This window comes from Prionailurus bengalensis, chromosome A3, assembly GCF_016509475.1.
Source record: "Prionailurus bengalensis isolate Pbe53 chromosome A3, Fcat_Pben_1.1_paternal_pri, whole genome shotgun sequence".
Taxonomy (NCBI): Eukaryota; Metazoa; Chordata; class Mammalia; order Carnivora; family Felidae; genus Prionailurus; species Prionailurus bengalensis.
Genome location: NC_057354.1, coordinates 27,686,697 through 27,706,757, shown reverse-complemented (window position 1 = coordinate 27,706,757; position 20,061 = coordinate 27,686,697). Strand labels below are relative to the sequence as shown.

Genomic DNA, 20,061 nt, shown 5'->3' with positions numbered 1-20,061 from the left:
CCTGGTTAAGACAGTACTTTTATCATCATTATCACTTTACAGATAGGAAAAGCAAAAGAAATGACAAAATCTGGTCCCGTACACACCTACTCAAGTGTGCCGCGCGCTATAGCTCGGCTAGAACTCCGGGGCGCGCGCTTCCTCTCGCCGCTTAGGGCGCCCGCGCGCGTGTCCCCCGACAGCCGTCGGCCTAGCGTAGCGGCTGGTCACGTGCAGGCGCGGGGGCGGGGCCCGCGCGGACGCCTGCGCGCCTGCGCGCTTGCGCGCCGCGGGCTGACCGATCCCTACCCTGTCCGGCGGAGCCGGCGCTGGGTCCCGCGGCCATAGCCGCGTCTTCTCTCGGCTCTGCCACCAGCCGGGGCTCGGGCCCGGGCCCGGGCCCCCGGGACATGGCCCTTCGGAGTGCGCAAGGCGACGGCCCCACCTCCAGCCGCTGGGACGGCGGCGCCGAGAAGACAGGTACGGAAGCCGGCGGGGGTGCCGAGGAGCGGCCTTCGGGGACGACGAGAGGGGCAGGGGCGGCCCTGCGGGTGGAGAAGGGGGGAGGCAAGGAACAGCTGTCGGAGGAGCGGCCCCGGGCGCAGGCGGCGTCCAGGAGGGGCCCGAGGGACCGCGCGGGGTGCGCCCAGCGCCGCGGGCCGGGGTCGGGACGGCGGGAGAGGAAAAGGGTGATGGGCCCGGTCACGTCTGAAAGGGAAGCGATCCTGGAACTGGGGAGTCAGCGGATGCTGAGACCACAGGAACCCTGCTGGCAGACTCGCGTCCCCTGTGCGAAGGAAGGGCGGGGGAATCTGGTCCGGCTTCGTCACGTCTGGAGAGAATTGGGTCTCCCGGAGAACTGAGGCCAAGCCTCCACCCCCGGCCCGAGGCTGTCCGGCCACGTCCGCACGCTCCTGGTGCCTCCTCCCTAGTTGTAAGGCAAGTTTCCCAAACTTCATTCATCGCTCACCCGCTTGATTTACGCGGTGTACGTGTACCACCTATTTGTTTTAATTGCCATAAAAATCCAGCCTTTTAAAATGTCCAGTTCACTGGTTCTTAGCACATTTACAGTGTTGTGCAATCATAGCCGCTGTCTGATTCCGGGACGTTTCTAATTCCCAAAAGAAATCCATCACTCCCCATTCCCCAGTCTCCACAGCTCCTGGCAACCACTAATCTACTTTCTGCCTCAGTCCTGTGCCACCTATTTGAATGTTACTTAATTTTGTAGGAGAAAGCGATTCTCCCAAGTTTTCATAGTTTCATACCAAGCAGTAATTTCTGTGAAACCATGGTTTCATTGTGCACTGGTTTTGAATATGTTTTACGGACAGTTAAAATACGGCACGTAAAATTATTCACGTTTACTCTGTACCGAGTAAAATAATCTCTTTGTCCCCTAAGACTAAGGTAACTTTCCCACCTTTCCGTCCTCTGATGGGCGCTGCCCAGAATAGAACCAACCAGGTATTCAACCCACATTTTTGGTGAAGCACCTGGTGTCCACACTTTGTTTCTCTGGGCTCATTTTCTGTTATTTTCTTTTTCTCCTGTTCTAATCCTGGATGGAAGTGGAGCTCACTCGTATTATTTCTTTGGGCTCTTTGGCCTTTGTAAACCCTTTGCTGGTGTTTTAGTATGACTGGCATCTGTCCTCATGGCGTAGTAGTGCCCCAAGTCGTATGGGTTTTGTGACCTGTTATATCGTGTGGCTGTGCCTAGGTTGTGAGACCTAGTTTCCTTGATGTTTTGCTTCTCTGGATGAATGGGAGGAATTTAGAGATGAGAGTTTTTGTTTTTGTTAAATGTTTTTGTTCTGTTTTTAATCCTATTGGAGACTTGGTGGCAAAGTTACTAATACTGGAAGCCCCCCTTTGTAGACTTTACGATCAGAGTGGTTTACTCTCTAGAATATTTTTTCTTTATTGTTAGGGTAAAGCAGTCTTTCTTAATACATACTTGTCTTCATGTTTCAGGTAGTTAATGGATCTCTGCTAATTTGGATACTGTTTGTTGAAACTAATTAGGACTTCCAGAAACAGAGGCTACTTTGTTTTCTTTTGTTTTTAATAGGAACCTTACTCCAAGTAAGGTAAGGCGTTTCTCTCCCACTGTCTTTATCTGGTACAGATATGAAGTTCAAACATAAAACTTTAAGTTATTTTCCAGTGTCAACATTAGGAGTTCAAGGGATGGGGCAGGGGCGTGTCTGTTTAGGGGGACTCTCTATCCCCTCTGGCCGGGCCTTCCATTGTTTTGATTAAGGCTAGCGTTGCTTGATTTGAGTTTGACTTCTGTTTAAAAGCTGTCAAGCTTTCTCAGGGTGCCTGGCTAGCTCAGTCGGTAGAGCATGAGACTCTTGATCTCAAAGTCGTGAGTTTGAGGAGGTAGAGTTTACTTAAAAAAAAAAAAAGAAGAAGAAGAAGGCTAAAGCATTCTTGATATGCAAACTTAAACCGAATAATCGGTATGGAATTTTGTACTCTCACACAGATTTCGTTATTAAGTGTCTAGCATCATTTACCTCATCTAAGTCACTAATATGTATTGTGCTGATATGGAAAAACTTTTAGAGGAAGCATAGCTAGTGTTTGTTTATCTTTTCTCATTGTCCTTTCCCTGTATATTAAGATACATCTTAATATACCATCTGTATACATCAGATGGTTTTGGGAGATACTTATTGCTTAGAGGATCTTTACCTGGGTTCTGCAGCCAGAGTTGAGAGAGGTGTGAGAAAGTAATGGGTTCAGCCATCCTTCTCTGAACTGTTAAGAACCACTGTTTCAATTCTCTTATTAAAATAATTTTCACGGAGAACAGGTCAAATAGCACTTATATCATTGTTCCCCCTTTGTTGAGGGAATTACTTTTCAGATATCAGGCTTTTTTTTTTTTTTTTTTTTTTTTTTAGTAGCAATGTCTTACATTTTGCAGCCAGTTGTAGGATAGTTACTTCATTCTGTCATGGTTATGATAGCCAAGACCTCTACTGTAAAGGAATTTGGAAGTATCAGCTTCGGAATATATAGATAATACATCTCTCTCTTAAGTGGGGGCAAAACGAAACTGGAGAAGAAAGGATTCAGGGGACTTTGGATGACCTATATGCAGATGTCTCAAGTGTAGCAATGTGCGTCTCACCCCAAAATCCATACATAAAATTTCTCTTGAAGTAGATCGTAGATGTTAAACCTCGGTGTTTTCCTGCACATCCCCAGAATAGGACTATGATTTTTCTCTCTGAGGTCAAATTAGCTGTTTAGCTGACACCACTAACCTTTTCTTCCTTGTTGTGTAGCTTAGCAGTTGACCTTATCACTCTGTGCTTTCTCCGTCTGCAATTCACTTGAGTTTTCTCGTTTCTCCTTTTTTACATCACAACGAGAGCCTATATATTAGGTGCAGTAAATATTTGTTGAAGGAGGGGAGTGGCACACACAGGCGTGCCTTTGATATTGGACCCTAAATATCAGCAGCTAAAGTCCACATTGGAGCAGTATCCTACTCTGGGAAGTACCAGTAACTTTAGAAAAAGGCCAAAGAGTCTAGAAACCTATGTAGAGTTGTGCAGTGAGCCCGTTCTTAACAGGAGCATGGGGAAAAAGAATGTCATTTGCTGTAGCCCAGTTTTTCCAGAGGAGCAGTGGCTGAGCTAAATTATTTATTTTATTCTGCACATATTTGTTGGGTTCCCACAGAGTGCCAAAAACCAAGAAGACAGGAGTGCATTTTGAAATGCAGGATTAAAAACAAAATCAGAGTAGAGTGTTAGGAGAGATAAGTGTTGGAGCTGTGGTTCCGAATTAGTTAAAGTTCTGGCAGATTATTTGCCAAAGCATAATGGGAATCTGGCTGATTGCAGACAGTGTTATTTCCCCCAAGTTACTAGCAACAGTTTTCCTTTCCCTCAGATTGCCAAGCAGCTTACTTGGGAAGAGGGGTGATATGGATAGATATCTAAACAAATTGAGGAAATCTTTCCACACTCTTAACAAGTAGGTTAACAAGATTTCTAAATGTCAGCTTACCTCAAGCAGTATTCAGTGTTATCATTCTAAGTGTTCTTAGTTTGTGATGTGTAGAAAGTACAAGGGCACTCTAAATTGGGGGGGGGGGGAATTTATATATATATATAAAAATATATATATATATATTATATCTGCTGCTTTTTCTTTCTTTGCCAGAACTTAATCCAATCCCTGCCATATTTCGTCCCAGCCTATGTTGTTATATAAAAAGTCTTCTTTTCGGGGCACCTGGGTGTCTCAGTCGGTTAAGCATCTGGTTTCGGCTCAGGTCGTGATCACAGTTCGTGAGTTCGAACCCCATGTCCGGCTCTGTGCTGACATCTGGGAACCTGAAGCCTGCTTCAGGTTTCTGTGTGTGTGTCTCTCTCTCCCTCTACCCCTCTCCTGCTCACACTCTGTCTCTGTCTCTCTCTCAAAAACAAATATTTAGGGGCGCCTGGGTGGCTCAGTCGGTTAAGCGCTGACTTTAGCTCAGGTCATGATCTCACAGTCCGTGGGTTCGAGCCCCGCATCGGGCTCTGTGCTGGCAGCTCGGAGCCTGGAGCCTGTTTCAGATTCTGTGTCTCCCTCTTTCTCTGACCCTCCCCTGTTCATCCTCTCTCTCTGTCTCAAAAATAAATAAATGTTAAAAAAATTAAAAAATAATAATAAATAAATAAATATTTAAAAAAAATTTTTTTAAATAAATAAACATTAAAAAAAAAAGTCTTGGGGCTCCTGGGTGGCTCAGTCAGTTAAGCGTCTGGCTCTTGACTTCGGCTCAGGTCATGATCTCACAGTTCATGGTCTGAGCCCCAATTGGACACTGTGCTGGTGGTGCAGAGCCTGCTTGGGATTCTCTCTCTTCCCCCTCTCTCTGCCCCTCCCCTGCTTGTGTGCTCAGCCTCTCTCTCTCTCTCTCAAAATAAATACATAAACTTAAAAAAAAAAAAAAGTCTTCTTTTCTTCCACATGTCTACATGTCTTCTCCTCCAAAGGATGGCCCTTTGACCCGTAGTTTAAAATTCCTTCCTTGTCTTCCTCTTGAGTGCAGGATAAAACCCAGACTCATTTATGACCCACATTTCCTGCAGTCCTCCCAGGTTCTGTTTTCTCTCTTTACCTAACACTTGAGCCTCACAGACTCTCTCTGTGTTTTCTGGACATGGTGGTGTTTCTCTCATGTGATAAGGTCTTTGCACGTACTCTTTCCTCTGCCTGGAATGCTCTCCAGCACAGTCTTCCATGTGCAAAATTTGCTTTAAGAAGGTGGCAGAATATATTTTCATTGAAGCCTTTCCTGATTGCCCCAGGAGTAGGCATTCTTTCCTCTGGATTTTCATAATTCGTCATGATTCTGTTCTATCATAATTGTGTTCCTCCCCAACGTGAGCCTCTCAAAGGCTGAGGGGTCATATTCATCTTTTTATCCCAGTGTGGTGCTTAACTACCAGTAGATGCTCATTAGGTGATGGACTGATACATGGATGGATAGACTAATGAGTGGCTGGGGAGACGGAAGGGAGGAAGGAAGGAGGGAAGGGCGGACGGACAGACGGACACACACTCAAGCCAAGAACTTAAAGCACCTTATAAACAAACGTCTGACTAGCTAGGTGCTCTGCTAACAGAGGGCATTAGGACTTGTTTTTTCATGATTTCTAGGTAGAGTAACCATTTAACTGAGCATCCAAACTGGGACGTTTCTGAGAGTGCAGCTGGCAGGAAGGATTTACGTGGATGATTATACTGGGACTCTAGGCGCAAACCAGGAATGTCTCAGACAAACAGGAGCAGACGGTCATCCTACTAGGTGAAAATAACAGTCTAGCCAGGAGGACAGGTTTCCCCGGGTGAAGAGTCACCTGTGTTGCATTTGTAGCTGCACCTCTGGTTGCATGTGACCGCAGTGCAGTGATACCTGTTTATGTGGTTAGTGTGTCACAACTGTGGTAGGTAGGTAACCAGGACCACCTTTCATTGGTGTTAATAATGTGCGTCTTTGTCCCGGAAACAGTTTGTGGACTGTTGTCTCAGAATAAACTACTACTCAGGAAAGTTGCTTTGTGGCTCTCCTTTTTTTGTTTTTAATTTTTATTTTATTTAAATGTTTATATTAGAGAGAGCACGCAAGCCACAAGCCAGGAGGGCTAGAGAGAGAGGGAGACAGAATCCAAAGCAGACTCCAGGCTCCTGCGGTCAGCACAGAGCCTGACACAGGGCTCGAACTCATGAGCTGTGAGATCATGACCTGAGCCGAAGTTGGATGCCTAACCGACTAAGCCACCCAGGCATCCCCCCCCCTTTTTTTTTATTTTAATGTTTATAGTTGAGAGAGAGCGGCTTTGTGGCCCTTCTAAAGCCTAACCGACTTCCAGCGTTCATCTTCTCTAAAGCCCAAACTTCCTTCCAGTGTTACCTTCCACTTACATTAAGTGTAGTGTCTTGCACCTCGTATTTGCTACGTAAACATTTTTTAAGGAGTCGATTTACGTTAGATGGAAGGGACTTGTGTTTCTTATCTCTCGGCCTTTCTTCTCTCTACCCTGCCCCCTGCCTCTTGAAATCCTCCCCTTCCTTTTGAAATTGCACTCTCCGGTAGTGCCTTCTCAAGTTAGCCTGACCTACAACGGTCTCTTTGAGCTCTTGGTGTCCGCACATCCCTTTTTTGGGGCAATTATGGTACACTGCTTTGTAACATCTCTTTGGTATTGGCTTGTTTAACTTGCGTCTGCAGTTCACAGTTCCGAAAGTTAGGCATTCCACATTAAATTGTGAAAGCATGTTTTCTGCGTTATTTTCTTTTCCTTTTTTTTTTTTTTTCTTTTAAGGAGATGGCTTATTTATTTATTTATTTATTTGTTTATTTATTTATTTTTAGGTTGATGTATTTATTTTTGAGATAGAACATACCAGCAGGGGAGGAGCAGAGAAAGACAGAGGATATGAAGTGGGTTCTGTGCTGACAGCAGAGAGCCCAGCATGGGGCTTGAACTCATGAACCGTGAGATCATGACCTGAGCCCAAGTCGGATGCTTCCGCTAAGCCACCCAGGTGTCCCTCCACATAATTTTCAATAGAAAAATTATAATATGATACACATCAACCACAAATCTCAGCCAATTTCCTAAAAAGGAATTTAAACACAGTAAAATGCCAGTGTATAAATAAACTATCACATAGGGATGTAAGATGCTTAGAACATCACCCTTACTTAATATGGTCATCAGGAAACAGTTGCTTTGTGTGCAACTATCATGCCTGTCTTATCACCAGCCACGCTGGAGACCCAAGTATACCCTTTGATCTGTTTTTGAAAATATGTAGGGTCTCCTGTCTGGCTCAGTTAATAAACTGTGCAACTCTTGATCTCGGGGTCATGAGTTCAAGCCCCATATTGAGTGTGGAGCTTAAAAAAAAAGAAAGGGGCACCTGCATGGCTCCATTGGTTGAGCATTGGACTCTTGGTTTCAGCTCAGGTCATGATCTCATGGTTCGTGAGTTCGAGCCCCACATCGGGCTCTGCGCTGACAGTGTGGAACGTGCTTGGGGGCACTCTCTTTCCCCTGTCTCTGCCCATTCCCTACTCGCTCTGTCTCTTAAATAAACTTAGGGAAAAAAAAGAAAGAAAGAAAATGTCTCTGTGTAATTCTGAAATGTTACCAGTTGTATTAGCATGTAACTGGAAAATTTTTGTCTCGTGGTTTTATTTTAAAATGCAGTATTGAATTTTGGCGATATGCATATAAACAGGAAAAATTATTATATAAAGAGATATGTATGTTCTGTGAAGTTTGGGATTAAGAAAGAACAAGCATTGTATTCTATTCTGTCCTATCCTATCCTATCTTATACTATACTATCCTATTCTATCTTATCCTAAAACATTAACAGTAAATGTTAGATGTGCCTGAGTTTAATGAGCACTTACTGTAATTGTAATTCCTTGCTTGTTACTTACATGGTATATCTCCTTAGTGTTTTGCACATTATGTGCTAATTACATGTTTGTAGGTGGACTTTAAGAATACCTGTACCCCAAATCAAATAAGGAGATTGAGCCCTGCGCAGAAAATGTACACATGCTGAATACGTGCCTAATGCCTTTTTCCCCTTTGTTTTGCAGACTTCACCGCCAAAAGGAAAAAGAAAGTGGCAGAGATTTACCAGGCTCTGAACAGTGATCCCACTGATGTGGCTGCCCTTAGACGCATGGCTATCAGTGAAGGAGGGCTCCTGACTGATGAGATCAGGCAGAAAGTGTGGCCCAAGCTCCTCAATGTCAATACCAATGACCCACCTCCTATATCAGGTAATGGTGGGGAGTGTTTGTGAGGGGAACTTGTCTAAGATGCGAGGACAAAAGAATTTCAGGATCTTTCATTCTTAATGCTCATTTTAAACCAGTTGTAGATGAGTAAATCTGAAGCATTTTAGGGCCCACTCTAAAAATTGGGCCCACTCTGAAAATAAGGCCAAACTGATAAGACTTTTCTTCAAAAATGGAGTGAGCTTTTACGAGGTTGATAGGTAGCTTTTATCGGCTAAGTGGGGGAGTTTATATTCTGGTCTGTGTTCACTTAGAGGTGGGTTGTAGGAATCTGTATTTTAACAAGCACCCCAGCTGGTTCTGGTGCAAATGAACTCCATTTTGAGAAACTTTAGGCCATGGGGAGAGAGAATATTTCTCCGGTCCTTAAGAAAAACAAGGCCAAACGAAACTTTTTTGTTGGGAAATACTAAGATTCTTTTGAAAGCTCAAATTCTGTAACTGTATGAAAAGCTGTTCCTTAACTAGTTTGCAAGGCCCATGCAGTCGAAGGAGTTTCTTGGAATATAGCACAACATACGAAGAAAGTACTGTGAAATAAAGAATCCGCTTTGTCATTCGTTCACTCAACACTGGTGGCTTTCCTGCCGTGTATAGCAGAAGTCCAGGTGCTGGAGATTCTTCCACTCGTTTGGCAGGTGGTCCTTGTGCTCCTGTTGTGCGCCAGGTACTAGAGATGATTAAAACAGCCTCTGCTGATCAAAAGCTCGCAGTGTCACGGTGCACACTGCAGCCGAGTGGGTGTTAAGTCGCCTCTTGTTAGTCTCTTTGAAACCGGCTGCCTCGGCGCAGTCAGCTGTGGGTTGGAAGGAAGAGACATCACCGTATTCACACTCTTAACTCCTGGGATGATGTCCTTCTCTCAGATCGCAAACTTCCCAGATCTTTATAAGATGAAGTCTGTATGTGGGGATGTGTTACACCTGCTCCTCGGTAGCTTTCGGTTGTAGTTGTGATGGAAATGCGCACTTGTTACAGAACAGTCGGTTCGGTTGAGGAAAGTGTGCGCTTGCTGCGTATATACAGCAGCTAGAGGCTGCCGCAGTATTTTCAGTGTTGGATTGGCAGCTGAACACAAGGACCCGCTCCTGTTTGCACTCAGTCCTAGAACTTCAGGGTCAAGAGAGGTGAGGTACTTCTTTGTGTGCGTTTATCTTAATACTCCTTTCTGAGCAGCTCAGTGCTCCCTAGGCTGTGCAGATGTTTGAGTTTCTCCAGCAGTCTGTGGTTTCCCCATCCGCGATCTCAACTGATCCTTGCAGTGACCTGAGAGGTGCATATGGAAGGAAATATCCCCATTTTACAGACGTGGACCTTGAAGTTCAGGGCCGTCCCCTGGTGACACACGGTAGCAGCCTCCGATAGGCCCCTGGCCTCCTGACTCCTTGTGCACTGCTCCTTCTGTCTCAGGGTTGCCTCCTGGACAGTCCGTGTCCCTCCGCTTACGGTCACTTTAGCTTGAATGAAACGGCGGGTTTGGAGCTAACCTGGGGGTTCCTCTCCCCACGTTGTCTCTCGTGTCATATGTCCTCTTGAGGAAAAAGCTTAAGTGTGCCCTCCCGGCCTTTGGTGCCATAGCAGAATGTTCTTGTCCCTGCTCCGGCTTCTCAGACTTTGCTGCGGTAACGCGTTCCTTTTCCTCCCACAGGGAAGGACCTGCGGCAGGTGAGCAAGGACTACCAGCAAGTGCTGCTGGACGTCCGCCGGTCCTTACGGCGCTTCCCGCCCGGTGAGAAGCAAGTGCTCCCTCGGTCTTGCCGCCCCAGGAGCTCCCGCCCCAACTGCACCCAGCGGGACCCGGTCGGGGACCTTGTACTCACGACTGGGTCACCTTCAGACCCCGCACTGCCAAAGTCTGAGCCAGAAGTCCTTTCTCTTGGCCTAGAGGTGGTGGGTGAAAACCCTAGGGGTTTTTCCCCCTTCAGAGCCACGGGAGAGACTCCGTAGGGACCGCTGTAGCCATTGTCTGGCTTTAAAGAGCAGCTTGGCTGACCAGTGGGCGCTAACAAGAGCCAGGCATACCTTCATCCGATTGGATTTCTAAGTAGGGGTTTCTCCCACATGCCTCTGTTGGGTCCCTGGACTGGAAGGGAGGCCATTCCCTGCGTGGTTAAAGGGGCTGTTTGAGAAACTGCTTCCCACGCTGGGGAGAAGGAGAACAGTGGCCGGCTCTGGTCTCTGTCTTCGCCACAGAGGAAGCTGGGCGACAGACCTCGTGCTTCTGATCCCGTCCTCTCCCTCTGGCGGCCTCGCCTTTGCGTAGGTCCGGGGAGGAAGGAGAATTGCTGCAGGGGACGAGAGCCTCTAAACCCCTTGCCTCCCTCTTCCAAAACCGTGCTCTGGCTCAGATTTTGCCCATTAAAGCGCCTTCTTCGCCGCTTGCAGCCTTGCTCCAAGGCGGTGACACTCGCCATCCCTGTGTGGCCGGTAGCTTTTAAGAACGTGTGCCCGTGGCCCAGTCCCCTTTCCCTGGGCTACAAGTCCACATCAGACCGCACGGGCCAAGGCCCCATTTCCCCCCAGCTAATCTTTTCCTTGGAACCCTTTCTGCTTCTTCCGTTTGTGGACCGATGGTGCGTGAGGCTCTTTGTATGGGCTGACCTTTCCACGTGCTTTCGTATTCTTCTCGCGTCCGTGTTGTTCTGCGCTTAGCCGACCTCTCTTACTCTGAAACTTCAGAGTTTAGGTCAGTCTCTCTGCCTTGATTACTTTCCCTAACCATCGTAGCTGGTCTGCTCCATTTTCTTTTTGGCTTATCTTTTACAGTATGCCTTTTTGAGAAGAGGTGGTGTAAACACGAGCAACAGATGAATTTGCTTTTACCTTAAACCCTTTGTTCAGGGTCGTTTGGGCGCTTCCATGAACTGTTTTCTCTCAATGTCTGTCATAACTGGAAGGGCTAATGGTGTGGGAGAGCGGTGCTGGGGCCACTCCTCCAAAGCAGCTCACAAGGCCACGTTTTGGCAGTTTCCTTCTTTCTTCCTTTCTCTCTCTCTCTTTCTTTCTTTCCTTTTTTTTATTTATTTTTATATATTTTTTTAATGTTTATTTTTGAGAGAGAGAGCAAGAGAGAGAGAGCAAGCAGGGGAGGGGCAGAGAGAGAGGGAGACCCAGAAGCAGGCTCCAGGCTCTGAGCTGTTAGCACAGAGCCCCACGCAGGGCTCGAAATCACGAACCGCGAGATCATGACCTGAGCTGAAATTGGAGGCTTAACCGACCCCGCTACCCAGACGCTTTTTTTTGGCATTTTCATACTAAAAGCCACATGAGAGGCGCCTGGGTGGCTCAGTTGGTTAAAGGTCTGACTCTTGGTTTCGGCTGTGGTCACAATCTCATGGTTCTTGAGCCCCGACTCAGACTCTGAGTAACAGCAGGGAGCCTGCTTGGGGATTCTCTCTCCTCCCCCCTCCTTCTCTGCCCCTCCCCAACTCACGCAAGCTCTCTCTCTCTCTCTCAAAATAAATAAACTTCCAAAAAATAAAAAAATAAAAGTCACATGAGCAGAGGAGCCATACTGACCACTGCCAGAACCAGCTGCATTATCTGCACTATCTCCTGAGGCAGGCGCCCCCATTTCTGGAATATCTTAGATCAAGATATAGTCCTGGGGGAGTGCCTGAGTGGCTAAGTTGGTCAGGTGTCGTGATTCTTGATTTCAGCTCAGGTCATGATCTCACGGTTCAAGAGTTCGAGCCCTGTGTCGGGCTCTGTGCCGACAGTGCAGAGCCTGCTTGGGATTTTCTCCCTCTCTCTCTAACTCTCCCTGCCTCACATGCATGCGTTCGCTCTCTCTCTCGCTCTCTCTCTCTCTCTCTCTCTCTCTCAAAAATAAACTTAAAAAAAAGGGGGGGCGCCTGGGTGGTTCAGTCGGTTGAGCGTCTGACTTCGGCTCAGGTCATGATTTCATGGTCTGTGAGTTCAAGCCCCGTGTCAGGCTCTGTGCTGACAGCTGGGAGCCTGGAGCCTGCTTCGGATTCTGTGTCTCCCTCTCTCTCTCTGCCCCTCCCCCATTCATGCTCTCTCTCTGTCTCAAAAATAAATAAACATTAAAAAAAATTTAAAAAAAAAGGTTAGATTCCTGTGATGCTTAGGTTGGCTTAAAGGGGAACACACAATTCTTAAATTTTTATTTTTATGTAGTTTCATATCTATAGAAAAGTTGCAAAAATAAGACAAATGATTCCTCATAACTTTTACCCAGATGTCCTTATATGTTAGCATTTTACTATATCTGTTTTCATATTGCTTTGTGTCTTTCTTACACACACACACACACACACACACACACACACACTTTTTTTTTCTGAACTATTTAGGAATAAATTACAGACCTGCTGCCCCTTTACCCCTAAATATTTCAAGGTGTGGTTCCTAAAACAAGGCCCTTACATAATCACAGTGCACTTATTAAAGTCAGTAACACACTGAAAAATACTGCTTCTCGTGTATATCTTATTCAGGTCTCACCGTTTACTGCAATAATGTCCTTCACAGGAAAAGGAGATACAGATGCATTCATTTCCCATTTAGTCATTGTTTCTCTTTAGCCTTCTTTAACCTGGAAGAGTTCCTTTGTGTTTTATGACTCAGTTATTTTTGTAAAATTTCCCTTGGTTTGGGCTTGTCTAGTATTTCCTTATGATTAGATTCAGGTTTGTGTGCTTTTTTTGTTGTTGTTTATTTATTTTTGAGAGAGAGCACAAGCGAGGGAGGGGTGGACAGAGAGGGAGACACAGAATCCGAAGCCGGCTCCAGGCTCCGAGCTGTCGGCGCAGAGCCCGACGCGGGGCTCCAACTCCCGTGCCCTGAGATCCTGGCCCGAGCCGGTCGGACGCTCAGCCGACTGAGCCCCCAGGCGCCCCAGGTTTATGCGCTCTCGATGGGAATTCCACGGAAGCGATCCTGTGTTCTCGGCGCGCACATCAGGAGGCTCGTGCCGTCACATAGCCACACCCCTGGCAGTGTCCGCTGCGGGGACCTGGTTAGGAAGGAGTCCGGTGGCTGCTCTCTGGCTCTTTCCCGTGTGCCAGGTGCTATCGATGGTGTGTGGATTCCAGCGTGTTGCCCAATTGTTCCTAATTCGGTTTTTTGTTTTTGTTTTTGTTTTTGTTTTTAATTAAACGCTTTGGAACTCCTTTGCTGTGCGTCCTAACCTCCTGGTTACCAGGCTGCTTGCTGTGTTCAAGTGCATCTCCCCTCCCCCCTCCGCAGGCATGCCAGAGGAACAGAGGGAGGGGCTGCAGGAGGAGCTGATCGACATCATCCTGCTCATCTTGGAGCGCAACCCCCAGCTGCACTACTATCAGGGCTACCATGACATCGTGGTCACGTTTCTGCTGGTGGTCGGCGAGGGGCTGGCGACATCTCTGGTAGAAAAATTGTCCACCCACCACCTCAGGTACCGGTGCAGAGGAACAGAGGAGGAAGGCGATCTCTGCTCGAGCCCCACCCCCACCCCCGCCCCGCCCCCGGGAGAACTCCTCGGCCCAGTGGCCCAGTGTCCGCTCATTGTTTTCAGCGTGGGAGCCCCGTTTTGCCCCCTCAGCCCGGATCCGGTGTCCGGTTGGACAGAGCTCAGTGCGTTGTCTCCCTCTAGGGATTTCATGGATCCCACAATGGACAACACCAAGCACATATTAAACTGTCTGATGCCCATCATCGACCAGGTGAATCCAGAGCTCCACGACTTCATGCAGAGGTATATACGCCCCTCCGTGCACGCACAGACGCACCCCTTCGGCTTTCTCCTGGCCCGTGTGTCTTCCCCGCGAGTCTGGCTCAGTGTCCCCATCATCGTATGTTGATGAGCGTTAAGTTCTTCCAGGTCGTCCTTTCTGTCTGCCAGCGACCTGGATAATCCAGTTCTGTACATTCTGGGAGCATTTGGGGGGTACCGTGCTCCTGTGGGGATACAAGAGATGTCACAGCACAGGCCCTTGAGGACTTTACATCTGGTGAGGAGAGGTCGGTGAGGTCCGCGTGCCGAGGTAGACTCTGAGGTTACTGCCACCAGAGAAGTACATAACTACTGTGGGATGCCCAGGCGTGAAAGACAAAGTCAGCTGTGGGTTGTTTTACTCACCAGATACCAAGGAGAAGAAATATTTCTTTGCAAATCTCACGGGACTTTTTTCTCTTCTGTGTAATTGGCAATGTGTCTTTGACCGGCACCTCACCCTTTTTTTTTTTTTTTTTTTTTTTAAATAGTATCTGTGTCTTAAGGTGTTTCAGTGATCTCTTAACTGAACAGTTAATACAATTATGTCTTTAAGCCTGAGAATATGTATATTGCCTGTGCCCCCAGACGGATATATGGCTTTCTCAGAAGGAAAATGATGGTACATTGTGAAAACAGCTACTTCTTCCTGTATATGACATTTTTTGGCCATTAAGAAAACACCCAGTGAGATAAGGCAACCAGGACCCTGTCATAGTATTAGTGTCATGATGGTGGGTATGTTTTAAGGACTTTGTATTTTGTGAGAAGACGCTGAATTCCTCGGTGGCTGAATTTTCCAGAGAGTGTCTTTCTCAAATTCTTCTCATAAGCGCGGAGGACAAAGACACCCCCGACAGTGGGAAGGGACAGCCCAGCAGGGAACCTAACATCTGGATTTCCTTGCCCCTAGTGCCGAGGTGGGAACCATCTTTGCCCTCAGCTGGCTCATCACCTGGTTTGGGCATGTCCTGTCTGACTTCAGGCACGTTGTGCGGTTATACGACTTCTTCCTCGCCTGCCACCCGCTGATGCCCATTTACTTTGCCGCCGTGGTAAGTACAGGCCGTGAGCCGGCAACTAGGTTCACCGTCCATGATCATTTTCCCTCAAGGGAGACCTGGTGACGAGGGAAAGATGGGAAAAACAGCATTTCCCAGACTGACGTCCCTGGACACCGTTCCGTGCATTGTTAATGGGACTGTCATGGGAAACGAAGGTTCTGTGTAAAATAGGCTTGCTAAATGCTTGGTTGGACCAAGTGAAACCAGTCTGTTGACCGCATGTCTCCTCTGAACCTTTAAAACGCTCGCGTGCGTTAGGGATGGTCAGTGTTCCTGTTGACGTCTTCCGGAAGTGGTATAGACCGCAGCTCCAGACTCGGGAAGAGGCGAGGTGCGGTATGACGAGAGGACACTGACGTGGCCTGGTGGGGGCTCCAGTTAGGAGGGCCTGGATCGTGGAGGTCAGAGTGGAAGTGGGAGCACACGGGAACCCTTCGCTGTTTTGGGGAGGGGAGCAAGCCTGTTCTTTCTACTGCTTTGATCCATTTCTTCCGTGTTGGAGCTCCAGGGATCTCCCCGATACCCCTTTCCTCTTCTTCCCCCCGAAAGAACCTCGCTCATTTTATTGGTCAGCCTTCCACATCCCGGGGTGGGAGTTTGCCGGTTGTAGGAAGGACGAGCTCACCGGGAAAAGCACTCGGATACGTGCGTTATTGCTTCCTAGATGGACACGAGACTTTGTTGAAGGTGCAGGGCCAGCCCGGTCTGTCACCAATTTAAATTCATCGCTAAGGAGAATGACGTGCCAGTGGCGAAGGCCCCGTATGTTCTGGTCTCTGACGCAAGGCCTTGCTCCCCACAGATCGTGTTGCATCGAGAGCAGGAGGTCCTGGATTGCGACTGCGACATGGCCTCGGTCCACCACCTGTTGTCCCAGATCCCTCAGGACCTGCCCTACGAGACACTGATCAGTAGAGCCGGAGACCTGTTCGTTCAGTTTCCCCCGTCCAAGCTGGCTCTGGATGCAGCTGCCCAGCAGCAGGCCGAGAAGTGAGTGAGGCCAAGGCTCCGGTTGAACCGGGGGTGTTCGTACGTGAGCAGGAGCGGTGAAGACCGTGTCTGCTGGGGACAGGGCCGGGCCGTGTTTCTAGAGATCTAAGCTTACGCCAGCAGGACCCCCACTTTGGTCTTCGTGAGTCTTTATCAAGAAGAGCCTTCGAAGCAGTGGGTGGCTCTGCCCTCAGCCTCTTTCATAATCCAGTTTTTCTTTCCTTGTCTTCTTTCGAGCCATCTCGTTCTTTCCGTCTCCTTCCCTCTGCAGGACGGCAGCCTCTACCTTCAAAGACTTCGAGCTGGCGTCGGCCCAGCAGAGGCCTGACACGGTGCTGCGGCAGCGGTTTCGGGGCCTTCTGCGGCCTGAGGAGCGAACGAAAGATGTCCTGACCAAACCAAGGACCAACCACTTTGTGAAACTGGCGGTGATGGGGCTGACGGTGGCGCTCGGAGCGGCCGCCCTGGCCGTGGTGAAGAGCGCCCTGGAGTGGGCCCCGAAGTTTCAACTGCAGCTCTTCCCCTAGACACCAGAGAGGACGCTTCCTCTTCCGTGACATTAAGGTCTCACCCTTCCATGGAAGGATTGGGAGGGGGTGGAATTTCCTTTATTAAAAGGGTTTCTGTCAAGGGTTTTCTATTCCTGCCGGCCCTCCCTCCCTGCCTGTGGTTTGCCTTTGCTTCAGAGGCCGAGAGGGGAGCCCGCCTGGCATCTGGTGCCGGCACTTGGAGGCCTGGCTGCGGACTCCTCTCCTTCCGGGGGGGTTACTCAGCGTCCGCCCCACCCCACCCCCCCCCACCCCCTCCCGCTGCCACCTCTCGTGTTGGAGGAACTGGGTTTCTTGAGCTGCCCACGGCTGTGGGAACCCGCTGGGCCTGGTGCCTGGGGACCCTCTCGGCTGCCCAGTGGTAAGTAAGCTGGGCCACCGAGCGCCCGCCTCGCGGCTCCTCCGGTTCTGTCTGCGGCGGCCGGTCAGACACAGAGGGAGCCGCTGCTGAGGAAGTCGGACCTTGGAGCAAAGGCGAGGACAGAGGCTGCCGGCCGGGACCAAGACCGGCCCCTCTCAAGAGCAGCTCTGCTAGCTGGCGGAGCTGGTCAGAGATCAGACAGGCGTGAACTAGATTCCTAGGTAAATCCTGCCTGTTTTCAACCTAGAAGGCACTTGGGCATCTCCAGTCGAACAGGAAGGGACATCAAGTTGTAGGGCCCAGATACAAACTGGTTTTGCCTGCCTTGTTTCTTTTTTTCCTGTCTGTTCTCTTGCACACGCCACATGATGTTGCTTTTAAAGGACATTTTTATTACTGTTTTTAGAATTACACATACCCAACGTGTAAAGTGCCCTCACTTTAAAAATGATAGTTCCTTCATGGGAAAAATAGTTCTCATCAGAAGGATGAGCTTCTAAGACCCTGAACTTCCTTTCTCCCCAGTTATTTAACACCTCCCTTGAGCTCGAGTTGCTGTGTGCTAACAGCCCCGCTCCTCCGGAGTGCCCACGTGCCCAGCTTTCCTTCCTTCCTGTTTCCCTCAGACCACTTTCCTGCTCCCATGTAGGCACCCGCTCACCACGCTGGCTTCATTTGGGGGGGTTCAGTTTATGCCCTCGACTGCTGGTCTCTCTTTCCTGGTTGGAGATGTCACTGGAAACTCGTCAGCAACCAGAAAGGGACACACTGCAGCCTGCAGAGGTTGGGGGAAGCCGAGAGCAGCCAGCTCCCGCCCTGAGCTTCTTGGGGACCCTCCAGGACTTAAGGGACAAGATGGATCGTTCGGTCCTTCCTGGACGGCTTTTCCTGTAAGCGAAGCCAAGTTTCTTTGAGATTAACTCTGGCTTGAAAACAAAAGTGCCTTCTGCTGCTCTGAAGAGTTGAGGCGTATGGTATGAAGCAGCAATGTCCTTTCATTTCCCTGGTCTCTGGGGCACTGTTCTCTTGGCAGGTGTTTTCTTAACGTGAACATGCCAGAAGTCCTCTCCCTTGGCGTACCCAGACCACAGAGTGGAGTGCATGTAGTGTGCCAGGCAGCCAGCGGGCCCAGAGCAGTGGGGAGTGGTGTCTACGCCAAGTCACGTGAAGTGACACTAAGCACTTTAAAACAGAAGGTCAAAGTGATGGGTCATTCTCTGTAGCAGGAGCCCCACTTGGGGCTTGAGTGTAATGTGGGTGGGTTAATCTAGACAGTGGGGGATTCGTGAAGACCAAGGAAATTCTTCCAGGACCCTGAGGTGGTGATGTGACAGATAGTCCCAGTCTTCTCCCCCCAGCAAGTTTGTCCCCTGTCATCTTTACGGACAGATGGCAGCACGGGCGCCTCCTGCCCCAGCACTGGGGCCTGGAAGGAATTGATGGGGAAGAGGGAAGGAGGGCATGTGATCAGGGTCCCAGGGCCACGGCCTTCAGATGCCAGGAAGCAAGTGTCATATGCTCCCGCCGTGGCCTAAGGAGGGGGTTCGTTTGTTTTGTGGCTTTGCTGATATCAGGGTTCCCCCTGCCAATGAGAGGAAAGCATTATCCTTTACCTTCAGGTGGTTTACTGTTCTGTAAAGAATACATGTAAATATTTTGTACAGTGCCCTGTATAAAATAAATAGCCATACGTGGTTACTAATCAGTCTCCTGACATGGTGTCCTGCATACCACTTGTGGGGAGTAGACTCTGGCCTTACGCACCTGGCCTTGGGGCGCTCCCTTCTTCCACCTCGGGCCTGGGACTGCGCTGTAGTCTGCAGACTCTTGGTTGGCCTTGACTTGCCTGGGGAGCTTGGGGATTACCTGCCGCCGTTTCTCTCTCAGCCGCACACCAGGTGCTGCCTGGGGGTACTGGTCACCGCTGAGCAGCGCAGGCCACGTGGGGTATTAGTCTGGGGTTGTCTTGCCTATTCTCCACATATTTCTGGAGATGCCTTTGGCTCTAAAGGCAAGGCTGACATTTGGTTTGGGACCTTCATCGGAGTCTGATGTGAATGTAACTTTATTTCCACATGTGATTTCCAGCCACAGAGGAGCCATCGAGAGCTATTCTTGCCAAGCTCCTCCAACATCCTCAACACTCCCAGCCGTTGGGTAGTGGGGGCCCAGGGCAGTGCCAGGTGCCTGTGGCCTCCACCTTGAGGATGGGGCCATCCTGGAGGAAGCATCTGAGTTGTCTGGGATGCTCGTTAGCGTTTCCCTGGCCCAGAGGGGAGGGGCACCCGAGACGGAGCAGGCACCGCTCAGCTCTTGGACCTTGCCCCACCACCGCGGGCCAGCTGCCCCTTGACCCAACGAGATGCGGAGCACGGGGCTGGCTGGGAACTGCCCCGCCCATGGGAGCTCATGCACCAGACCGCTACATTGAACAAGCAACTTGTTTTGAGAGGCAGATTTGGCGTCCGTTTCATCAGAGTTGATGGTTAAATATAAAGAGGAGAATTTTGGTCCTTCCAACATTGAAGGAAGCGTATGTGTGGCATAAGAAGAAATAACTGCGTTTTGTCCCCTAAAAGCCTTGGAATTTCCCGATAGGAGCGTCTTTTGTTCACGGTGATTCCGTTTGATTCCCTGTGAGTTTCTGCTAATGAGGGGATGAGGTGGGATCACTAGAGTTTCCAGAATGGACAGGTTTGGAGGGTGGGACTTTTACCCTTCCCACTGACTTCCAAGGAGGTGAGGGGACTGGCGGGGGGTGGGGGGGGGGCGCGCGGCGGGGGGAGGGGGCAGTAGCTGGGGAGCCATGGCTACACCAGCTCCGGATTCAGAGATTTGGAAAACTTCTGGATGAACACCTCACAGTGCCAGGAGGCGATGCACCCAGAGGGTTTGGGGGCGCTGCACCTCCCTCCCCTAAGCCTTGCCCCCTGCGTCTCTTCCATTTTAGTTTGGGGAGTTGTATCCTTTATAGTCGGTAAATGTAAGTAAAGTGTTCTGTGAGCCCTTCTAGCAAAGTATTGAACCCGAGGGGGTGTTGTAGAAACCCTTGAATTTGTG

The 20,061-nt window shown here is 49.2% G+C and overlaps 1 protein-coding gene across 3 annotated transcripts; it reads left to right on the top strand.

Annotated features, from left to right (window-relative positions):
• The first annotated feature begins 240 nt into the window (after positions 1 to 240).
• Positions 241 to 18,703, top strand: TBC1D20 (TBC1 domain family member 20). 3 transcript variants are annotated; one of them, XM_043602686.1, is made up of 9 exons: positions 256 to 459; positions 695 to 918; positions 8,119 to 8,304; positions 9,971 to 10,051; positions 13,534 to 13,720; positions 13,919 to 14,020; positions 14,952 to 15,093; positions 15,905 to 16,092; positions 16,364 to 18,703. In XM_043602686.1, exons 3-9 carry the CDS (start codon positions 8,205 to 8,207, stop codon positions 16,617 to 16,619), a joined length of 1,056 nt encoding a protein of 351 aa, XP_043458621.1. In that variant the 5' UTR covers positions 256 to 459; positions 695 to 918; positions 8,119 to 8,204; the 3' UTR covers positions 16,620 to 18,703. The 3 variants fall into 3 exon arrangements, with proteins under 3 accessions (XP_043458620.1, XP_043458621.1, XP_043458622.1); XM_043602685.1 differs by lacking the exon at positions 695 to 918 and having other exon boundaries at positions 241 to 459; XM_043602687.1 differs by lacking the exons at positions 256 to 459; positions 695 to 918 and adding an exon at positions 1,962 to 2,074.
• Positions 18,704 to 20,061: the final 1,358 nt, after the last annotated feature.